This window comes from Hippoglossus hippoglossus, chromosome 3, assembly GCF_009819705.1.
Source record: "Hippoglossus hippoglossus isolate fHipHip1 chromosome 3, fHipHip1.pri, whole genome shotgun sequence".
NCBI lineage: Eukaryota > Metazoa > Chordata > Actinopteri > Pleuronectiformes > Pleuronectidae > Hippoglossus > Hippoglossus hippoglossus.
Window position 1 is genome coordinate 22,076,167 of NC_047153.1, and position 21,184 is coordinate 22,097,350.

Below are 21,184 nucleotides of genomic sequence, written 5' to 3' on the forward strand. Positions count from 1 at the left end.
TGTGCCATAGACTGTATTTAAAGATGGATGACATGACTGAAGCCAAAGCTTCTTGATCGCCACCTGGTGGCTGGCTGCAGTCTAAGTCATAAACCCCACCTCACCTATGTTAGTGGATGGGACATGGACCAAACTAAAAAGTCAAAGTACACGTCAAAAATGTTTTTCCCTAAGATGGTGTCAGTTATTTTAGGGTTTTCTTACCACACCGAACTTTCACTAGAAAGTTTGGTTTTAATTTGTGATTTAATGCTATAAAAATGGGGTCAAATGTTATGACTGACGGCTGAAACAAACTCACAATTGGTGGAGTGCAAGTATATCCGATAATATCCAAGATATTTTATCTTCATTTCTGGATAGTGGGAGAAAGTGGAGACGCGTGGTCCATATTGAAATACAGTCTATGGCCTGCACAGTTTATTTAATTGAAACAGTTTTCACTCTGAATGCTGGTCCGAAATACTGATCATACTTTACTTCCTATAAAAAGACATGAAAACACAAACATGTGGTCTGATAATCTAATGTATCTGAGAACATAATTTCTTAAAAGTTGTAATCCTTCAGATTTCAGTGCTGGTTGATAAGATGACACCAATGGTTACTATGGTAAAATGTGATTTAATACTACATGCAATGCTGCTGAAGCTGGTACTTTGTCAGACATACTGTTACAACAGAATAGTAACTGGTACATCTGTTTACAGAACAACCCCACAAACTAACTTTGTAGAGAAAGTGTAGATAGATGATTAGAAAACTCTGCTGAATGTACCACACAGATAGGTATTTACAGAACGTGAACACATTATGGCAATTGCAGAAAAAATAATCATAAATTGTATGGAAATGGATTTGATTTCATGATAATCTCAAGGACTATAACTTTAAATGTTGCCTTCTTTGTAATGTGCAGATAAGCTTTAGAGGTACAGTAGAAGAAGTACAAATGTAACAGTAACGGAGAACATTCCTTGGACAAATATTTGTCCAAAAGTCATAAATTATAACTCTATAAAAACTTGCTTATGATCTCTGCCATCCACTTTTACAAACTGGACTTTGTGCCACCAACACAACATAAGCAACGTCGAGAATTATGTTATTTGTATTTATAGTAATATGTTCTTTTACCTCAGTGGGGACTTGTTGCAAAAAATAAATAAATAAATACAAATGTGCTTCCAAAATAATCAAGAGGCTGTTTAAAAAATAAAAATCTAAAATACTATTAAAACAGGTGTTAAAGAAAGTGTACTCTATTGTACTAGGATTGTGTTGTCTGCCAAATCATCATATAGGTTCATTTTCACATATGAAGAGGTATTTGTTACCTCTAAATAGGAAAATCGTAATTTTAACGTTTAACAGTCTGACACAAATACTGATTTTATGAAAAGACGGCGAAGCTGTGAACATATTGGACAGATATGGACACTGATGTGTCCCAATATTCTACAAGAATAGAATAAACTTCTTTTGTACTCAGAAGTCCATACTTCAGATAAAAAGTCAAATCGATGCATCTACCAACATCTGTCTGACAGCTGTGCGTGTACTGCCTTGCGTCCAGATGGGGGATGTATTGTGATGAGTCTGCGCCCCCTGTGCAGCAGCTCCTAGTTGGTCATGAGTAGATAGTGATGACCTCCCGACCTCCGCCTCTCACCAGCAGCACTCTCTCTAAGCCTTCGGTCAACACCTCCAAAAACTCCATATCTGAGGAAGCAGTTAAGGAAGTAAAAACCAGACAAACTATCGTCTACTGTAGCTCATCATCTTTTACAAAACTGCGCACAACCCTTGGGCGACTGTGGTCGGCAGTTTGATCCCAGTCTCCCCAATTCCAACTGCTGAAGTGTCCTTGGGCAAGATACTGAACCCCAACCTGCCCCTGTCAGCTGTCCTGCTAGTGTGTGAATAATTTGTGAATGATGTGTGAATGAGTGAATATCAAAACTGTACTGTAAAGAGCTTTGAGTGGTCATCAAGACTAGAAAAGCATTATATAAATGCAGACCATTTGATTTTAGTTGTATCTTATTAGCAAAGGATACAGTTCTCATCTCCGTCCGTGTCTCGTGGCGGCCCCGGCATGTTGAGCAGCACTAATCGAGCATCATGGGACCTGTTGACTATCACCTCATTGAGCTTCACAGCTGTGTGCATTCGTCGCACATTGGACTGATCCCTGGAGTGCAGCAAGAGGGAGAGACGGAGTAAACATTTTAGCATTATGTCTAAACCAGCTCTCATTTTGTTGAACTGAGAAAACATGTAACAAGTACGGGAAAATGAGCCGAGAGGTTCAGCAACTCACGGCTTGAGGCTCATGAGTTCTCTGAAGTTCTCAGGGGCGTTGTTCTTGTTCCTCCTCTCAGCTTCACACTTCTCCTTCGTCCACGTCATCTGAACCTTCTCTGGAGGAGCCTCCACCACCTCCTCCTCCTCATCTGAGTACAGACTTCCCATTCGCACTAGAGAGTGTCTGTCTTTAATCAGCTGGGCCTGCAGGGGTTGATGGGAGTATTATGTGGCTTGATTGTCAATATACTGTATGTAACCAACACTAATATCAATAATAGAGTTAATGCTGAGCAGGTAACATTCACAAATTACAAAAAAAACAAGACAAAACTACATATAAATCCCACCTCTCTTTCTCTCTCTGCACTGGACAACCTCATCTGCCTCAACATCTGGGACCTCTGCTCCATCATTAACGTTCGCTCGTACGTGTACGCTGAGATGTCACTGTCGTGCTGAAATCATCATTTCAGTGGTTAATACAACTGAAACATATTAGTTTACATGGATGGTGTCGCAGTACCAGTACACAAATTCAGGCACAAATATTTGAACACCAAGGATTTTTCAGTTGAAGCAAGCACATTTGTAGCATCCTGTGAACAACAACACACTTAATTTTGTCTTTCAATGGACATCTGGTTTTAGTTGGAATTCTTATAACCAAGTTAAAACAAATCATAAAGAGCCAAAAATGAATTTTCCCTTTTACTGAAATGAGAACAGGTATGTAACAGGAGCCCTCACCATCTCCACCACCTCCACCTCAGCCTCTATTCTCAGCTGGTAAAGGAACGTGGCCAGATCTTTTTTCATCTGGATACTGTTGTCGTCCATCTGAGCCACAGTGAAGATGCGCATCATGCATTTCCTCCACACCTAAAATAAAAATCAAACCATGTTGGTATTGACAAAACTGTGATACTATGATGTGCAGTATTGAATACATTACTTACTACTTACTTAAGGTAAAAATGACAAAACTAACAGACTGTTCAAAAAGTATCTTAATTTATAAATTAAAATTCACAATTTATATCTGAAATAAAATCAACAAATGCTTTAATGCTTTAACAAGCAAACATTTAACAAACCACTTGGTAAAAATACATTATTTACAACTTCTGAAGTAGTTTATTGGGAAAACTCAAAAATAGACAGGAAACACTGTCATCTCACTTTGTGCTGTTTTAGCAGGAAAGGCAGCAGCATTAGCATCCCGCCATCATGGACGATCCACCACACGTCAATGTTGCCGTCCGTGAAGCGCTCATGGTTGCTCGGGTAGAAAGAGACATTTTTGGGCACCATCAGAGCAAGGTGGGCAGCTGTGGTGCAGCGGACTGTGTCTACATAGAGATGAACATGGCAGAGACAGTAGTATTGTTTTTATACACTGGAACATATACATGAAAACTTGTGCTGCGTCTCACATCAAATTCTTAAGTGAGTACACTTAATTGTAGTACACTATTTATGTGCTTTCAACAGGTTAGTGTTGGAACACAAAACTTGAGACACAATGTATTTTACCATCCAGAAAGTATATTCACATGAGGTATTTCAGTCCCATGGTGATTTTGACTACAAGTTTAGAATATCGAGGTTCCTGAAACATTAGCATATAAACATTGTGCAGTCAGAGCTTGATTTTGATGGCAGTCAGCTTAGTGTACAGTGCTCATCAGAGAGCTTCTACAGTGGTTTCTTTTCTTTTTTTAAATAGTTGTATTTAGATGTAATTAATGCATTTTATATTAGGTTTTACATGTGATATACCTCAAATGTGGCCAAATGGCCAATTTGGAGATTACTCCTAAACATGTCTCTACTAAAACCTCTATAACTCTGCTCTGGTTTACTTTAAAACATATAATGTGGCACACATAATGTTCCGATGTTGTGCTTTGGGGCTAAAACTGTATGATTACATAGGGGATATTTACTCTAAATTTGTAAACTTGTGTTGGGCAGAAATACAATCTTTCATTTATGTTATGTTCCATCTTCATTTACTCTGACCTCGTAACAACTATAGTGATGCTTACACCTCTGCAGAAGTCTTACGAGTGTTACCTCTATATGGATTACCAAGATTACTCATATAGACCCTTTAGTTGCAGAGATTCATTTGGGGAATGTAATTATTGAGCAGGAGCTTGAAAAAAGGGCCATATTGCAAATGCAGATTTTGTCATTCAAGTACTACATCATGTCAGTGGTATTTCAGTGGGACTTACTGATAAAGGTTTTCCAGGCTCGAGGGTCCTCACTCTGTCTCCAGCCGTAGGGCCAGCCCATCACCACAGTGTTGTGCATCATGCCTCCGAGACCACAGGACTGGATCAGGTGCACGATGCCCTCACGCACCTTGGATGCCACCACGACTTGGCAGAAACCCTTGACCCGTTCAATCTCCATCATATTCTTTATAGCCTGGCCAAAAAAAGGAGGTTAGACTGAACATTAGTCCACGATCACAAGATGTAGGTGGACATATTAAACAGTTATGAAGAATATACACATAATGCTTTTAAATGTCTAACATCAAACTCTAAACTCAGGTCTCCATCTTTGTTAAATCTGATTATAGTGACACTCGGCTCCCAGTGAATTGCAGATGACTGCATCTTTTAATTATTGTCACATAAAGAAGAGCACATTTAATTTGCCTAACTTGTTTAAATAATCTATTTATTAAACAATGTTCCTGCACCAAGGCATTTGACTGAGACAGCAGGAGAGCTGACAACATGCAAAACACCCCTCTCTAGTTTTTACCTGTTCAGCTGCCTGCATCTCCCCATAACTGTCGAGGAAGTTGCCCTGGACAACAGAGCCCACAATGGTCAGACCCTTTCCTGCCTTCAGCTGCGAGGCGAAGGTGAGCAGTCGGGGGTATTTTACATGGAGGTCCTCATCCAGCTTCAGCAGCACTAACAGCTGTGGTCTGCAGAGGAGTGAGGAGTGGGTCACAGACAGTAAACATGAGACAGAGGCCCAGGTAAATGACATTTTTCCAAAGAATTTAGTCCAAATACAGAAGAAATTTGTATATTTTATTTGATGCAGTGCAGGAAGCATAGATCCAAAGATATTCAGCTATCAAAAAATGACAAACAAAATAAAGTCACTGTCAATTGAGGAACTGATGAAATGCTGAGTTTCTGTCTGCTTGTGTACACATTCATTACATACACTTATTGGTTATTGCTAGTGTTATCAGTTAACAATATCTAATAAATATATGTCATGAATGTGTACACAATTAATATTTCTAGAAATACTTACATTCTGCTATTTTTTGTAAAATACCTGCCGGGGTCAATAAAAAAACAAAACAAAAGAACAAAACAAAATCTTGCTTTAAAAGATGAAATCTGATGTCCACACATCTTGGTTACATGTTACTGCTTCTATAGCATTTAAGTGACATATTAAACTGCATGTTCAAATACGTGCACTTAATGTGTAAGTTTATCCCAGTTTCATCCTGGACCTCTAGATGCCTTTTGACCTCTGAACGACTCAAGTCTTTGCTTATTATACTGCGATATAGTACTGCAAAGTTGACATGCTACTGGAGCTGCCCAGCAAACACGATGATAATTAACAAATGAGGAAAAAACTTCCTTTGGCCCTTACTCCCCAAAAAATGTTTTAAATGTTTTGTATGCAAACTACCAGATGAAACTTATTTGGTGTGTGTCAGTATGGACATAATGGACGGATTCTGGAGGGCAGAATGAAACTGACTAGCATATGAGGTACAGTCATAAAACAATGTCAATGATTCCTCTTGTGACTGAACACACGTATGTGAAAACACCTCCTACATCCCCACATGCCACTTGGTTCCTCAAAAATGTTTGTGACATTCTGAGCATCTCCCGGAGGTGTAGCTGTACCTCCAGTTCTTGGTGTGCGGGGGTCCGACCTCCAGCCTCAGCAGGGCGTAGCGTGCGGCACTAAGGGACAGTCCTCTGATACCATCGCCCCACTCCTTCTCCGCTCTGTTATTGTTTGACAGTGAGAGAGACAGGAAGTGACACTGATGTGTGTTCGACATTAACTGAAAGTGATCTTTTCTCGACCAGTATCCCTCCAGAAACTCCAATGTCCTCGTACATATCAGAATCCACTGTCAGTTAAAGGCACATACCCCTGGTACTCAATGTATTTGTAGATCATCCCAGCGATGCCCATGGCCACGATGGCGTAGTACCAGGAGGAGATGAACATTAGAGCCAGACACATGCTCATGCCAAGGAAGGACAGAGCCCTGTGGGTCACATAAACCTGAACATTACCTGTGTGCATACCCAGAGCAGTAACATTATTTACATGTACGCACTATGCATTAGTTTCATGAAGGTAATTGTAACATATAAGTTGGTCATTTGAATTCCTGATAGCCAGCAGAATATAGGTATGGCGGAGATAGACCTGCACTGACCAGTGGTAATATTTAAACCTCGGCCTCCAGTTTGGGGTGCGTAACAGAGTCTGCACTGCACAGGCTAAGTTCACAAAGAGATAGCACATCAAGAAGAACCTGTTGAATAAACACAAAGAGGGTATATATACATATATATTCATATCATCAAAATTACACTTTCTACAGGGGACATTTGACCTGTGTGCATGTATGTGAGATTACATGGAAAGAATAGGAGCCACCATATCCAGCGAGGCGATGAGGATACCCAGCTCTGCTATGAGCCCAGTCAGCAGCAGTGCCCATGTTGGCTCTCCGTTGCTCTTTCCGTGACCAAAAACCTGGAACAACACATTCAACATGCTTTACATGCTGCTATGCAAATCACCTTTTTGAATTATATTCAAATATGTCTGCACATGCTAAAAATATTTCCCTGTTAGACAAGCTGCATAGATCTTATGCTAACATATCCAAATCATTGTGTATAATGGAAATAACAATGCACGCTCTTGATCATGCATTACACAGTGTCAACCTACCCTGAGGAAAGGAATGATATTGTCCTTGGCGATAGCCTGTAGAAGGCGGGGGGCTCCAGTTAGGGACTGCAGGCCGGCGCCGACCGTGGAGAAGAAGGAGCCGATCACAATAACCCACGGAGACGGCCAAGAGAGGGTCCCCACCACCAGGTTTTTTCTCACAGCGTCCCCAAATCTGCAAGGATTCATGTTACCATTGTTAAATTTTACTACTCACAAAAAGTGGCATGATAATACTTGTTAACTACAGTAGGACACAAATTAACTTACTTGTCCCTGAGGACTACTCCCTCTATACAAGACCCAAACAGGACAACAGAACTAAAATCTGAATACAAGAGGTCAAGGAGCTGTAAATGTCATAAAGATGTAACTCAAATCCGTTTTCTGCTCTTTGTCTTATTGTGCTCACTGAAATAAGGATACAAACAAGTGATGTAGTGGTAATGGCTAAAATAGTTCCCACAGGGATGGACTTCTGAGCATCTCGCAGATCACCAGATCTGTTAGAGCCTGCCATGATACCTACAAGAAAATAAAGACAGAAACAAAGGTGTGAAATGTGAAAACTGTTAAATGATGCCCCCTGCTGGCTGGATCAGGGAGAGGTCCATTTCTTTGCACCTGCACACCAATTTCACTTTGTTTTTATTACCTTATGTAAAAATGTCATTTTATGGGTTTATCACAATGCATAAACCAATAGATGGGTCTATCTTAAGAAATCATATTATCTGCAACATATAGTTTACAACTTTATCAGGTCAAACAGAGTATTTACACTCAAGCTGTTACAACAATAATACTTATATAAACTGTTTTGTAAGTAATAACGTTGTCGTTATACCTGTGGCAGACGGGAAGAAGATCCCCACCAGAAGTGTGAAGGACGTAGCGATGTCCGCTGACGCATACATGCCAAAGTTTTCCATGGTGCCGTGGGCGTCCACTGACTGAAGCCCCGCTTTCTCTAAGATCTCTCCTTTCTGCAGGTAGTTGCCCCACATGTTATCTAACAGGAAAACAATGGAAACAAACCAGCATTATAGGTGAATGGCATCAGATTACTAAATATGTGTTATCATGAAGCAGGATAAGAATTTGGCATTTTATTTCCAGAGGTTACAGACAACCCATTGAGTCAAAATATTGATTATTGATTATCAAAAATATTACAAATTGTGGCATATGTGCAAACTCACCATGAGTCTGTAGTCTACTACTGTATTCTACCTCTCGGTTGAAATGTTTATTGCAGCAGCAGAAGATAGTTAAGAGTTTGGCATCTAGGCTCCATTGAATTCATCACTTCCCCAGATATAATTACATCAGTATAATGGGGAGTGATGAGCAAATATCTTTAACCCGCCTGTCGCAGCCTACAGGTGGATGCTGGGGAGGTGGAGGAGCTAAAATCGACAGGCAGCGCTACTGACGCAGGGTTGAGATGGGAAATCTTTGCAGCTTAAATAGAACCTCAAATTGGGAGGGTGTGTATTATTGAGGGTTGTGGAGGGTGAGGCAAGTCATAGGACAGCTTGAATGTGCTGCCTGAACTAGCTCGCAAGATTAGCTCCATTACTCATATACTTGGATCATTAAGAGTTGTATACTTCACGCTGAATATTTCAATCCCTGATAAATTAAAAGTCCATTTACCACTGATAATCCCGCTGCCCAGTCCGGGGATGCCCTGTATCTCTGTCACATTGTTCTGGATGAAGTAGTCGTCACACTGAGCGCTGCTTATGTTCTCGGCCAAGCAGAACCTGTGCCACAGCTGACTGGGCACGCTGATGTTGCCCTCCATCACGGTCTTAGCGCACACGTCGAAGCGATCTCTCACCAAAGTCCTGTTTCCTAACATGCAGATCCTGCAGCGATGACGTGGACGAAACGGGGAAATGTTGCTATTTTAGTCAAAATTATTTCCACCATCATCATCATCATCATCATCATATAACTCTTCAGACTCACAACCAATGGTTAATTTACACACACTGCTATTGATTTAAATAAATAAACAATCCATAAATTGGATTGTCATAGAAAAGTTATACTTGAAGATACAGTAATAATAGTAAAGACAATGCTATCAATAACACAAATAGTACAAATATGAAACAGAAACATGTAGTACGTAGTGTGAAAAGAATTACTTCTTCAAAACGAATCCTCTCACAACCATACATCTTTGTTAAGTTTCCAATAATTCACCGTCACATTTTGTTCGAACACACCACCCCGGCAGACTTACGTGAATTCTGGTGGATGAGTCATGGATTTGATTGCCCCGGCGTAGATGGAGACAATTGAGATAATGACACAGGCCAGGAAAAGAGAGGCCAGCTTGTTGACATATTTGACTCCCACAAAAACCACCACAGCCATCAGGATGAGGCAGATGGAACCGTAGACTCGCATGTTGTTCAGCATGGCACTGTCATTACTGAGGGGGTCTGTGGCATGAAAGATGGCCGCCTGGGGGACCAGATATTTCTATATATAGGAAAAAATGACAGAAGATTTAGGTTAATGCATGTGTGTGCATGTATATGCCCATACAGATCTGACCCGGAATGACACAATGAAGTACGACTTCAACACACTGACCAAGAAGATTTCAATGGCACCCAGTATGTACATGGCAGAAGCAAAGGTGGTGCCCAGATAGAAGCACAGTCCCACAGCTCCTCCGAACTCTGGGCCGAGGGAACGTGAGATCATGAAATAAGCTCCTCCAGCTACAAAAAAAAACCATCTGTTACATTCAGGAAGCCACTGAAAATGTAAAGTTTATCCCTGCATGCCTTACATTCAGTAGTGAGTTTCTGCTGCCCTCAAGTGGAAGAATGTGGAATTGAAAACTATAACATCTTATTTTAGCAGAGCAGATATGATGGAAGCGAAGATGCGGCAAGTAATTGTCTGAAAAACTGAGATTACTCGGTTATGTAAAAAATGTTGGCAAAAACAAGCAAAAAGAACATTCAATAGTATTTGTGGTAATAATAAAATAGGTGCATGATAATTGTAACATAATTTCTTTTTCGTTTTGAAACCTTTTTCCTAATTTCTGTCTAGTTTTCTTTTTTGTTCTTTTCCCACTTACTAGGATTCTAACTACTCTTGTTATCCATATTACACGCAGGTTGGCCCTGTGTTGTGAAGTAATACAGTTAAACTGAAAAAGCCCTGTGTAGTATTTGTCTACATGTGTACAGCATACTGCTGCATTTTCTTTAATAAAGTGTTGTTTAAAAAAAGGATATGTAAGCATATGTAAGATGAAGGGGTTAACACAGAGCAGGTCCCAAGAATTACCTGGAACGACACCATTAGTAGCAATGGCACTCATTGATATGGCTGTGAGCATCGTCTGTGGAGAAAAGAGGAAAATATAAGAAGTTTGGAAAATGACACACATGCAGACGTCATTGCAACTTGTGGGTGTAACTTTAACTTCCAGTGATCAAGCTGTGGCCAAGCCCAGCTTCTAACTAAAGGAAGACACATTTAGCATAAGCAGCTTTAGTAGGTGATGAGAGCACACTGGGTAAAAAAGCACAAGTCAAAGCAACATTATTTTGCCCTAAATAGAGTCACTGCTGCTGCTTGTGAAACGGTGTGGATTCTATCGACTGATTTGGCAATAAAAGCCGGCTTGTGTCCCACATTGTTGGTGGTGGAACGTGTGTGTGTGTGTGTGTGTGTGTGTGTGTGTGTGTGTGTGTGTGTGTGTGTGTGTGTGTGTGTGTGTGTGTGTGTGTGTGTGTGTGTGTGTGTGTGTGTGTGTGTGTACAGCATGTATGTGCATACTAACACAGGAGCAGCACATGAGAACAATCAGGAGGGACTGCATGATGCCAGCCATCCCGACAATCCACGTCAGCCGGAGAAAGAGAATGACACCGAAGATGTTCTGGAGACACGGCAGGTAGACTCCCATCAGAGTGCCCATGTTCGGGGACTGATAGAAAGAGAGAGGGGGAGGGGTAGAGAGAGAGAGAGAGAGAGTATTGAGCATGACATTTCCGGAAACAAGTGTATCGACCATTAGCATTGATTGATGTACTTTTTAAAAGGTCATTCAATCGTGTTATCAGCCCTTTGCATGTATCCAGCTCTTAAATGGGCACAGTGTGACTGCAGAGGGTGAAAAGGCAGAAGCAATCTGTCAACAAGTTCTAATAGAAAAGTAGAAGTTGGATGGTGAGGCAGGGAGAGGGCTGGGGGAGGAGGATAAAGTTACTAAAACTGAAGAAAAACAGTCTCATAGTGTTCCTCTGCTGTGGCCTGACTCCTGACCTTGGGGGTCTTCCTACGTGAGGCCTCAGTGCTCTCCTCCTCCTCATGCTCCTTGGCTCCCTGGGTGATGTTAGTGTAGTTGACCAAACGGCTGAGGAGGGAGGAAACCTTCGGCCGGATGTCCAGCTCTTCCTGAAGAAACAAGCAGGACAGATATTATATTAATGCGTTTTGTTTTGGTCTGCTTTCAGACAGAAATATTGGAAAGTAAAACTAACGAACCTCAAACAAGGCCAGGTTCCTGTCGTAGAAGTCATTCTTCTTGCTTGCAGCATCGGCGCTGTTGAGGAATGGGCTGTCTTCTTTATGACTCCCATGTCCTGTTGCAGAGAGGAATAAAATACTAAAGAGTAAGAAAAACAAATACGTTTTTTTTGGCAAAATAACAATTTGAGCTACAGGGCCAAACAAATAGATATTTCCCAGCCAATAAAGCAGACAGACATGGCTCTTTAAGACATTATGGAGGCATCTTGATAACACGCAAGTGCTGCATCAAGTCAATATGCATCATGTTACAGTAACGAGCTGACTTCCTCTCTAACATGTATCCATCATACCGCTTATCCTTTGAGGGTCGTGTGAGAGGCGGGGTACACACTGGAGAGGTCGCCAACGCATCACATGCAGGGTCAACATAGAGAGACAGCCATTAACACTCCCATTCACTATAGGGGGAGGATTTGAGCCAGAGGTGACAGTGCTAAGAACTGTCCTACCATGCCACCTCTCAACAGGAAACAGGACAAAGTTGGGGTGAGAGGAATGCTGACTTCATTTTGTATGATATATTTATTAAAATTATAGGTAATCCTTTTTAGAATAAAACTTCTCTTAGAATAACAACAACTATGAACTGATAACGATTTAGCTAAAAAGTCCACAATTTCATCCACAATCACTGCAGGTCTACATGCAAATAAATGTAGTATTTGGTAAAATCCTGTCCCAAATAAATGACAGTTTCATCTTTAAGTTGACACTTCTGATGAACAGTCATTGATATTCCACAAGACAAACATGGTTACAATCAGTGTCAAAGATTTGCAGTAAAAAATAAAGTTAAATCACAAACAAACAGAAAAGGATTATGACTAGATTTGGAAAAAAAGAGCAAAATCCACTTAATTTAAACGTCAAGATAAAAAAATATCTAAGTAATCAAACCAAACCTGCAGCTTTACTATGATAAAATCTCAATTAGGAGAAAAACACCACTTTTGTACAGTAATTAATAAAAACAAAGACGACAGGGACAATACAATTTTCTAGTACAACTCCAGTTCAATCAGCTTTTAATTGTCACTATTAATCATAAATTAACAGACAGCGAAGCTGCAGTGAAAGGCCAAAAAACAAACCAAAGCAAAGTTCAGGTGATAAACAAACATATAATTAGATTTTACTCCCATTAACTTCTGCTTTGAAAGAAAGGAATCAATCAAGCTGAGATGAGAACAGTGCCTGGTGAAATCATTGCACGCAAACTTTATAACACACATTCACAGCCACGCACAAACCCAATTACCTTGAAATGACCTAGCCTAGGTTTATTGGAGCGTGTTAACTTCAACAGTGGCATCTGAAAAAGCCAAATTAATCCTGCAACAAAAACTCTGCCAATTTACCGATTGGGCATGAAGCAGAAACATATTCTCAAATGTGGTGAAAATAAACCCATTTACTGTCAGTGACTTGGTTGAGCGTCGGTCCTCACTCACCTGTGCTGTGTGTCTCGCTGCAGCAGGTATCACTGTGGCTCAGCATAGCTACAGTTTGCTCTGTGTGCCGACTACAACAGAGCAACTCTGTGCTCCAGCCTGGTCAAACTGTCGATTACTATCCAGGACACCCGGTCACCCAGGGTGAGCACTCATTCAGGGGCCTGATCCAACACATGGTGTGGTGAGGGGGGTGGAGAGTGGAGGGTACAGTGCTAATTTACACACACACACACACACACACAAGCGAGACCCATGTCTGCTCATTGGGATATCAGAGCCCTGGGTTGGGTTGGTGGTATCTCACAGAGGTGCAGTGTCTGTATCCCTTCACTGTGCAGTCTGGATGTTTAGTCTGGAAATGTCTGGATGTATCACTGACAAATTGTAGCTTTAAGCAAAACAATAATATTAACTTTTGAATGATGGTAGGTAACATGGTGATGTTTAATTTCTTTATTAACTGAGGAAAGCATTTGTTTAAAAAATGTTGACAGGATGCAAAAAGCTCAGAATCAAAGGGTATCAAGTTAAATGTTCTTTAAATCCTTCAATCAATCCATCAGTAGAAACTTAGAGGCTAAACTGATTATGTGTCTTTCCAACCCCTAAAAAATAACACAGCTGGAGATTAGCGATGTCCGGGAAGATAAATTATGTCAACACTGTTCTCTGCGGTTATTTTGCCATCAGTGGAGCGGGATAAAAATGCAACATCTGTATTTGAAGCAATAATGAAAGGAAACAACCGAAGAGGAGACAGAGGCACTGATTTATAGAGACCTTTATTTATCTATTCTATTCAGATGGATGTTGTGAGAAACTCTCTACTGACAGCTGACAGGAACTATAACTCAATCGCTGCTGCCTCAAACCCAGTTTCGTTTCCAGCTTACCTTCGAAACTAATAAACTTCACTTCAGAGTGGGCTGAGGAGACGGTGGGGGTCTGCTGTTAATAACCTCACATTAAATGTCTAATTAAAAAGATGGAAGATAAGCCGGCCTGTTATGGAGGCAGGCAAGAGTCGTGCTGGGAGCACAGAACAGCAGCGAGGCTTTGCAGCGACGTGTCCCAACATTTCACCTGCGTGCCCGCACCAAAACAGCCACAAGATCAAAGACGGTGTCTGCTGTCACACAAACACATTTACAGGAGGGTGTGTACAACTTTTACTTTCTGCAGACTTCTTTCTACCTACATGAGTGTGGGAATGAGCATTTAAGAATTTAGTATATACAGTATATTTTAACTCATCATCATGGCATAGATTTTGTTTAGGTTTCGGTAGGTAAATCTGAGTTTCATTCAAAACAACTCACTCTTGTAAAGTGAATGTTATTTTCAGGTGATCTTCATGGGGGGGTCTCAGTGGGGTCCTGTGGTCAGAACAGTCAAGAAAAGAAGAGCATGTGATGCCAAGGGAATAGTAATCTAACCAGATTGTGGATGTGAATACACAAGATTTGGGGGCCGGAAGCCTTCTTGTTTCTGTTTCTAGTTTCAGTTTCTGTTTCGCAGGTAAACAATCCCACACTATAAATACAGCAAACTATCATAGGTTTGTCTACTGCATTTAAATAAAAGCCTTGGTCCAACATAAAATTCAACAAAACTCCAGAGCAAATGTTCCAACAGATTGCCTGTCTGTGTTAGTTGTTGGGATATATGTGTTTCTAAATGGATCAATTCCCTGTGAAGATGCTGGGCTGTCAAGTCTATTCAAAGTGCAAAGCTCATGACTTCAGAACAAAAACAAACTTCTCAGGTCAAAGCTATAAAGACTAAATCAATATGACTCATGATGTGTCATAGGTCCAACAAACAACTTCCAGAAAGCAGCTCCTGCAGCGAGTCTTCAAGACCTTTCACCAAACAGGTCACATAGTTCACTTGGTATAGATTGAAGTGTACTTGGCTAAGATGTGTGGAGCATTCAACGAGTATATTTACCAAATGAACATCTAAAACACCAAATGTTCACGAGAAAAAGAAACTTGACCCTAATGTGTCTGCACTTTTCAAAGCCGATTAGACATGGAAAACAATATCACTGTCCATTAAGTGCTCAGGGTTTGAGAAAGCCTCTTTGCTAAACTTCCTCTTTAATAAACATTTAAGACTTAATACTGAGGCAGAGAAGTTGTGCGGCTTAGCTCTCTCTGCTGTGCAGTTAGCCGACAGGAATGTGGGAGTGAATGCTGGTGTGTGCATCTCTGTGTGTGTTTGTGTATATGTGTGTGTGTGGTCTTGGTATTTCTCATGTTGTGAGGACCTTATTGTGTTTACATGCTTACATTATGGGGGGTCATGCGTATGGGGACAAAAAGCAATTTTACATAAAATAATCCAGTAAGATTAAGGTGAGGGTGTGTTTAATGGTTTAGGTAAAGTACTAAGAGTGGTAAGATATGAATTGTGGTTAGGTTAAGGTTAGGTATAAATTAGTCATGGTTAAGATTAGGAATAAGGTTTTGTTGAGGCTGTCCACAATGAATGTAAGTCAACGCAAATAAGGATAGCTGCACAAACAGTCGCTTTGTGTGTGTGTGTGTGTGTGTGTGTGTGTGTGTGTGTGTGTGTGTGTGTGTGTGTGTGTGTGTGAGTAAGAGATAGAGACAGTGAAAGAGACTATATGTACATATCCTCTGCTCCTCCCTAGCCTGTGGCAAGGAGCAGTTTAATTTAGTTGCAGCAATAGGCCTGTGTTAGCTGTAATGGTCGTGTTTCATGCAGGGAGGAATCAGCACGGAGCAGGGAGATGCTAACCTGCTGAGCCGTGCAGCAAAACATATTAGCTTTGATGTGCGCTAATGATGAGAAAAGGACGGCAGCTCAGTCTGATTACCTCAGGGGGTGAAGGTGGGCGGAAAGAGGTGATCGTGCAACAGACTTTCAGAAAAACACATATTAACTAAATGGGGATGTCAAAGGGTGTAACACTAATGACTGATTGAGCCCAAAGTGTGGTCTGAACAGTAGGATTTATCTGCAAAAACAGTTTAATGCACTCAATAAAGTGAAGGCCTAAAGCTGTATAGACAAGCAAAACTCATGAATGCTGTTTTGTGTGAAAGTTACATGTAGTGACATTACAAGGTGTACCCTACAGTGTATGGTACAGATGTAATGAATGAATGTGAACAGATGTAGGTGCAGAAATGGGTGCTGGGAAATTAGGTGCTGCACAACAAATTTTGTTGTACAAATTTGTGAATTGACAATAAAGCTTTTCTGATTCTAAAAGATGTGCCTTGTCTATGTATGTTATCATGAACAGCATCGACACAAATGCACTAAATATATAATCTTTAGTAACTTCAGTTCTCGTTCAACTTATAGACTGTGCTGTATCAAAGTGCCAGAAGGAACCTGTCATGTCCACAGAACAAGCATAATGCATTTATACCCTAAACTGTTTTTTCAACTTCAACACTCACTATACTCCTCCTATATGTATGAGTAAAACCCAAGGACAGATCAAGCTTTTAGGCACAGGCTTAGAAAATGTAATAAAGGTAACACCCTGTTACTGTTGATGTTGCTTGTTCTATTATAGCAATCTGATACATAGTGCACACAAACCTTGTGTCTGGCTGAAGTAAGACAAAACTATAACATTGAAAATGCTACAATTGGCCAACAGTCTCGACAGCAATATTTTCTGTTACATTCTTGATAACGATTGTGTAAGAAATTGTCAATTTCGTCAAAAAGTTTTTTCCACGGGCCCATGAAAATCATAGTAATAATCATTTATCCATGAACATTAAAGTATTTGTGTTTACCCATGTTTTGCTGTGTTTGTAGTGTATTGACCTCTGTGAAGTGTCTGGCAGTGAAGAAGGCCCCTCTAATAGTACATTGGAAAAGTCTGAGCTGCTCTGTTTGCCTCAAGTCACTTGTATGGAAATGAGCAGAATAAAGAAGTCAAAACAGCTGCATCACAGGAAATGTGTAACAAATCGTCTGCAATTATATTTACAGAAAATGACTTACTGTAAATGTTGAACAGTTAAGGGTTGTGTGTGTGTGTGTGTGTGTGTGTGTGTGTGTGTGTGTGTGTGTGTGTGTGTGTGTGTGTGTGTGTGTGTGTGTGTGTGTGTGTGTGTGTGTGTGTGTGTGTATATATATATATATGTTTGTGTATGTTTGTCTACGGCTATCAGAACGTGTTCCAACCCCATCATTGCCTCCACATTTCTGCCGCCCCACAGTGTTTATCTGTTATCCGTGTGGCATGCCAGACAGCATGACAGGAATGGCCGCCCTGAATTAGAGAGAAAAACTCACAGCAGCATTCTCCAAATCATCCACCCATTACACGAGGTCCTCCGGTTTGGTTTAAGGTCAGTACAAAAGCCACGTTTTAAGTGGTGTTCTATTGTTGCTGTATTGTATTCATTACAATAAAGGAAGAAATATGACTAGTGAATTGATATCAGGATCAAGTTGTCCCTTGTAGAAGGAAACCCACAGAAAAGTTAGTGCTACGACTGTTTTCAGCTCAAATAATCCCACTGTTTGGTAACTGTCCAGCACCAAATGGCACTCAAACAAAGTTAGACAGTAGCTTGTGATCGTAAAGCAGCATTTAGCAGCTAAAGACCTAGATGTTATTCTCCAGTTGGTGGAGACCAAAGCAGAGACGCAATATAGCAAGAAACAAGCTGGATGTGGAAGAAGTCATTGTTACTGTTTGCTTATACATTCCCTGTAACAACTTTAATTAAAGGACCAGTGTGTAATATTTAGTGGCTTATAGTGGTGAAGTTGCATATTACAACCAACTAAAAACCCCTTGCTTCACTCTCCTCCTCCAGGCATGTAGGAAAATGTATCATCTAACATAAACATGCAAAGGTCGCTCTCTACTGCCATTACACTTGTCCCTTCTGGGCTACTGTAGAAACATGGCAGAATCTATGGAAGAGGATTGGCTCCAGATGTAGATAAAAAGAGCTCACTCCAAGACAACAAAGGCAAAAATCATTCTTGGTTTCAGGTAATTATACACTAATCAAAACAAGTTATTATTATAGTTTACTTAACTTCTACAAATAGATTCCACTGAATCCTACACCCTGGACCTGAAAGATGTCAATGTTGTGTTTACAGATTGTTCCACTGCCCTCAAGCGGCCAATAAATTAATTAATGCAGATTTAAGACACACAAAATCTCATTAAGTTCATGAAAGATGAATTTATTATTATTATTGTGAAATTGTATTCAGTCAACACATTCGTATTAGTATGTGGACATTTGGTTGGCTTGCCTGGACTAAGAGCACTTAAATGGCAGTAAAGGAGAGAAAATATGGTCTGTTATTCACTTTCCCTCTTAGATTTATGAGGGTTTCAAAAATCTTTGACAATGGCACAAAAATAGTGGGATTTTACAATCTGTCATGCAAGACATCATGAAAACTGATGATCTTTAAAAAGGCTGCTATACCAGCCACAGAACTCCACAAATGTCAATTTCTTTCAACTGATACTTTCTGAAAAATGAAAAAAAAGTTGGAGCACACGAACAGAAAGGTTCAGGTTGTTTCAGGGTAGTTGCTCTTGCTCAGGAGTGCAGAGCTCCTTCAATGACCACAGTGTTCAGTCTGGTCCTGTGCTGAACAGAGCTGAGTTCACAGCCTGAGACAGACTCTGCACTGTGTCATTTCCTCCATGCTGCAATGTCACGCTGTTGCTTAGACACACATGTGCTACGCTCACAAACCCACCACTCCCATGATGAAATCATCTAGGACACGCATCCACTTTTAGACTATTACCACTGGGACTACTTCCCCACCCAACCTTTCCCCCCTTATTTCCATCCCTGACGTTGTTTGCGAATGCAATCAATTACCAGTTTAGTCTCTGAAACATAATGGAATCCAACTGTGTGGACACTCCACATTCATCACATCCTTGCAACTGTCCACTAAATGTATTGGTTGTTGTTGTTCTCGAACTACAGGAAGTGCTCCTCGGGTGGGATGGAGCGAGCAGGAAGACAGGGGAGAGAGCAGCAGCAGGCCTGTAGGAAAAACTCACCCAGAAACCTTGCAGGGTTATTTTAGGACATCTGTTTTTCTCTCTCTGTCATCAAAGCCTTTTAAAGGGGCATGGTCCAAAGTTCTGCTTCGCCCACATGTGAGCCACTGCACCTTTAGACACTTCTTCTTGTTCTCTTCAGTGTTTTAACTTTTTGCGTGTTTCTAATGTTAAAAAATGCCATTCAGCTCTGAAGAAAACCTAGTGCTGTGACGTGCATGTGTGAAAGGCAAACTTTAAACTCTGTAGCCAATTCTCCAGATTTTACCCAGAGGTTATGTCTGAAAATTGCTCTAGATGAGTCTTCAGCCTTGAACTTAGGACCTATCTGATGTTATTCAGTAGTAAGGAGCGAATACTGCCAGACAGTTTCAAATATTTAAGTGAATGGCCTCTCAGTTTGTAGCTTTGTGCCCAGCCCGGCCTTCTGTTTGCCTGCGTAAGCGTGGGTGCTTCTTTTGAAGACCACACCTACATGTATGAGAGTCAGAAAAAAAAAAAAAAAAAGAGAAGAAAACTCAAGTTGGTAATAAAAACAACTCCCAACTTGGTTGTCTGGCTCAGCCCACACAAATCAGTGCTGCGTGCCCTCACATAATCCAACCCAGCAGCTCCAAAACTCCTCGCTCCTCTCCTCGTTTGCCCTCAGTCCTCTTTCTGATCCCCCCCTTTTTTTTCCCCTGACGCTGATACAGTGGAGCCACAAGAGAGTGACACAGGGAAACAAGTACAGGCAGAGGAGTTAGGAGGGACAAATCTGCTCCTGTGTTATTGAGCGGCCAATCTTCTGTGAAAGGGAATCCACCCCTGGCACAAAAGAGAGCTCCATCTTTTGTTGCGGGAAACCACTTGAGGCCCTTTTTCTTGTTGCAACGGTGGTGTGAACCCCTCCCTTACCCAACCCCAAACCCCCGTTGTGTCTCTCCCATGCGGTTCTCGCCCCTTTCATTGTTTTCACTTTCTGTCCAACAGTTTATTTTTTTAAGGCGTAGGAAGAAAAGAAATCCCCTTCAAAACCATAAAAGAAGTGCTGTACCTAAAGTGAGCTGTCAAAAACAGACCTGTCTGCCGTGGGAAAACTGCTTTCTGGCCCTGAGGGATTGCCATGGTAACCATACAACCAGCTGTTCAGGAGGCTCTCAGGACAAAGAAAAGCCTCTCCATGCTGTGTTGGGTTCAACTCGTGAACTAGCACTTTTAGGACGTATTCTTCCAGCTTCAAAACTTCCACATGAGTAACTTTGAGTTTCTGAGTTAAGAGATGAAAATGTGAAGTTGTGGGACTCACCATCAGAGCTGACAGTATCATGATGATCATGGTTTTCCTGCCCAGTGTCCCTGTAATCCACCCAGTTGATCCCCTCCAGGCTGTCGTAGCTGGACTGAGCCTGGTCCTTCACTGGCACCACAGTGAAGTGAGGCATGTTTTCATCACTCTCCTCTGCGTCCCCAGCTCACACTCAACATAGCAGGCTAGCTGTTAGCCCGCTCAAGCTCAACTCCCACTAATGGCAACTACATTCCACTACACTGCGCTCACTTCCTCTGAAGGATATTATCATATTCCCCACCCACAGGACAGCCCCTTTGTGTGTGTGAACAGCACGGGCACGGAGGTCTCTGGGATGCTTCTGGAAAGACACACACACGTTTGTGCTTCTATCTAAGTGAGACATAATAAAGTCCCCAGCATCTTACCATAACCTTCCAAACTAAATGCCTAACCTTAACCTTAATTCTAACCCTAAAACCAAGTCTCAACCCTCAATCAGCCCATTGAAAAAGTTAGTACCTGTCAAAATGTCCTCACTTT

The 21,184-nt window shown here is 41.1% G+C and overlaps 1 protein-coding gene across 2 annotated transcripts; it reads right to left on the reverse strand.

The window, feature by feature from the left end:
- Positions 1 to 392: 392 nt before the first annotated feature.
- On the reverse strand, positions 393 to 20,905 carry slc12a4 (solute carrier family 12 member 4). 2 transcript variants are annotated; one of them, XM_034581782.1, is made up of 24 exons: positions 20,660 to 20,903; positions 11,821 to 11,918; positions 11,599 to 11,730; positions 11,114 to 11,260; positions 10,615 to 10,669; positions 9,904 to 10,034; positions 9,548 to 9,789; positions 8,950 to 9,164; positions 8,138 to 8,302; positions 7,717 to 7,815; positions 7,561 to 7,618; positions 7,291 to 7,465; positions 6,971 to 7,089; positions 6,767 to 6,865; positions 6,473 to 6,592; positions 6,219 to 6,323; positions 5,092 to 5,260; positions 4,551 to 4,746; positions 3,490 to 3,659; positions 3,058 to 3,189; positions 2,658 to 2,765; positions 2,324 to 2,511; positions 2,061 to 2,194; positions 393 to 1,722 (listed from the first exon to the last, which is right to left on the reverse strand). In XM_034581782.1, the coding sequence occupies exons 1-24, from the start codon at positions 20,793 to 20,795 to the stop codon at positions 1,631 to 1,633; spliced, it is 3,285 nt and encodes a 1,094-aa protein (XP_034437673.1). In that variant the 5' UTR covers positions 20,796 to 20,903; the 3' UTR covers positions 393 to 1,630. The 2 variants fall into 2 exon arrangements, with proteins under 2 accessions (XP_034437673.1, XP_034437674.1); XM_034581783.1 differs by lacking the exons at positions 393 to 1,722; positions 2,061 to 2,194; positions 2,324 to 2,511; positions 2,658 to 2,765 and adding an exon at positions 2,804 to 2,934 and having other exon boundaries at positions 2,975 to 3,189; positions 20,660 to 20,905.
- Positions 20,906 to 21,184: the final 279 nt, after the last annotated feature.

Coding starts and splice junctions, on each gene's coding strand:
- slc12a4 (XM_034581782.1), bottom strand. CDS start 20,795: ATGCCTCACTTCACTGTGGTGCCAGTGAAGGACCAGGCTCAGTCCAGC. Junction 9,165..9,547: donor ACTCATCCACCAGAATTCAC/GTAAGTCTGCCG, acceptor TCATCGCTGCAG/GATCTGCATGTTAGGAAACA. Junction 3,190..3,489: donor TCCTGCTAAAACAGCACAAA/GTGAGATGACAG, acceptor TTTTTATTTTAG/GTGTGGAGGAAATGCATGAT.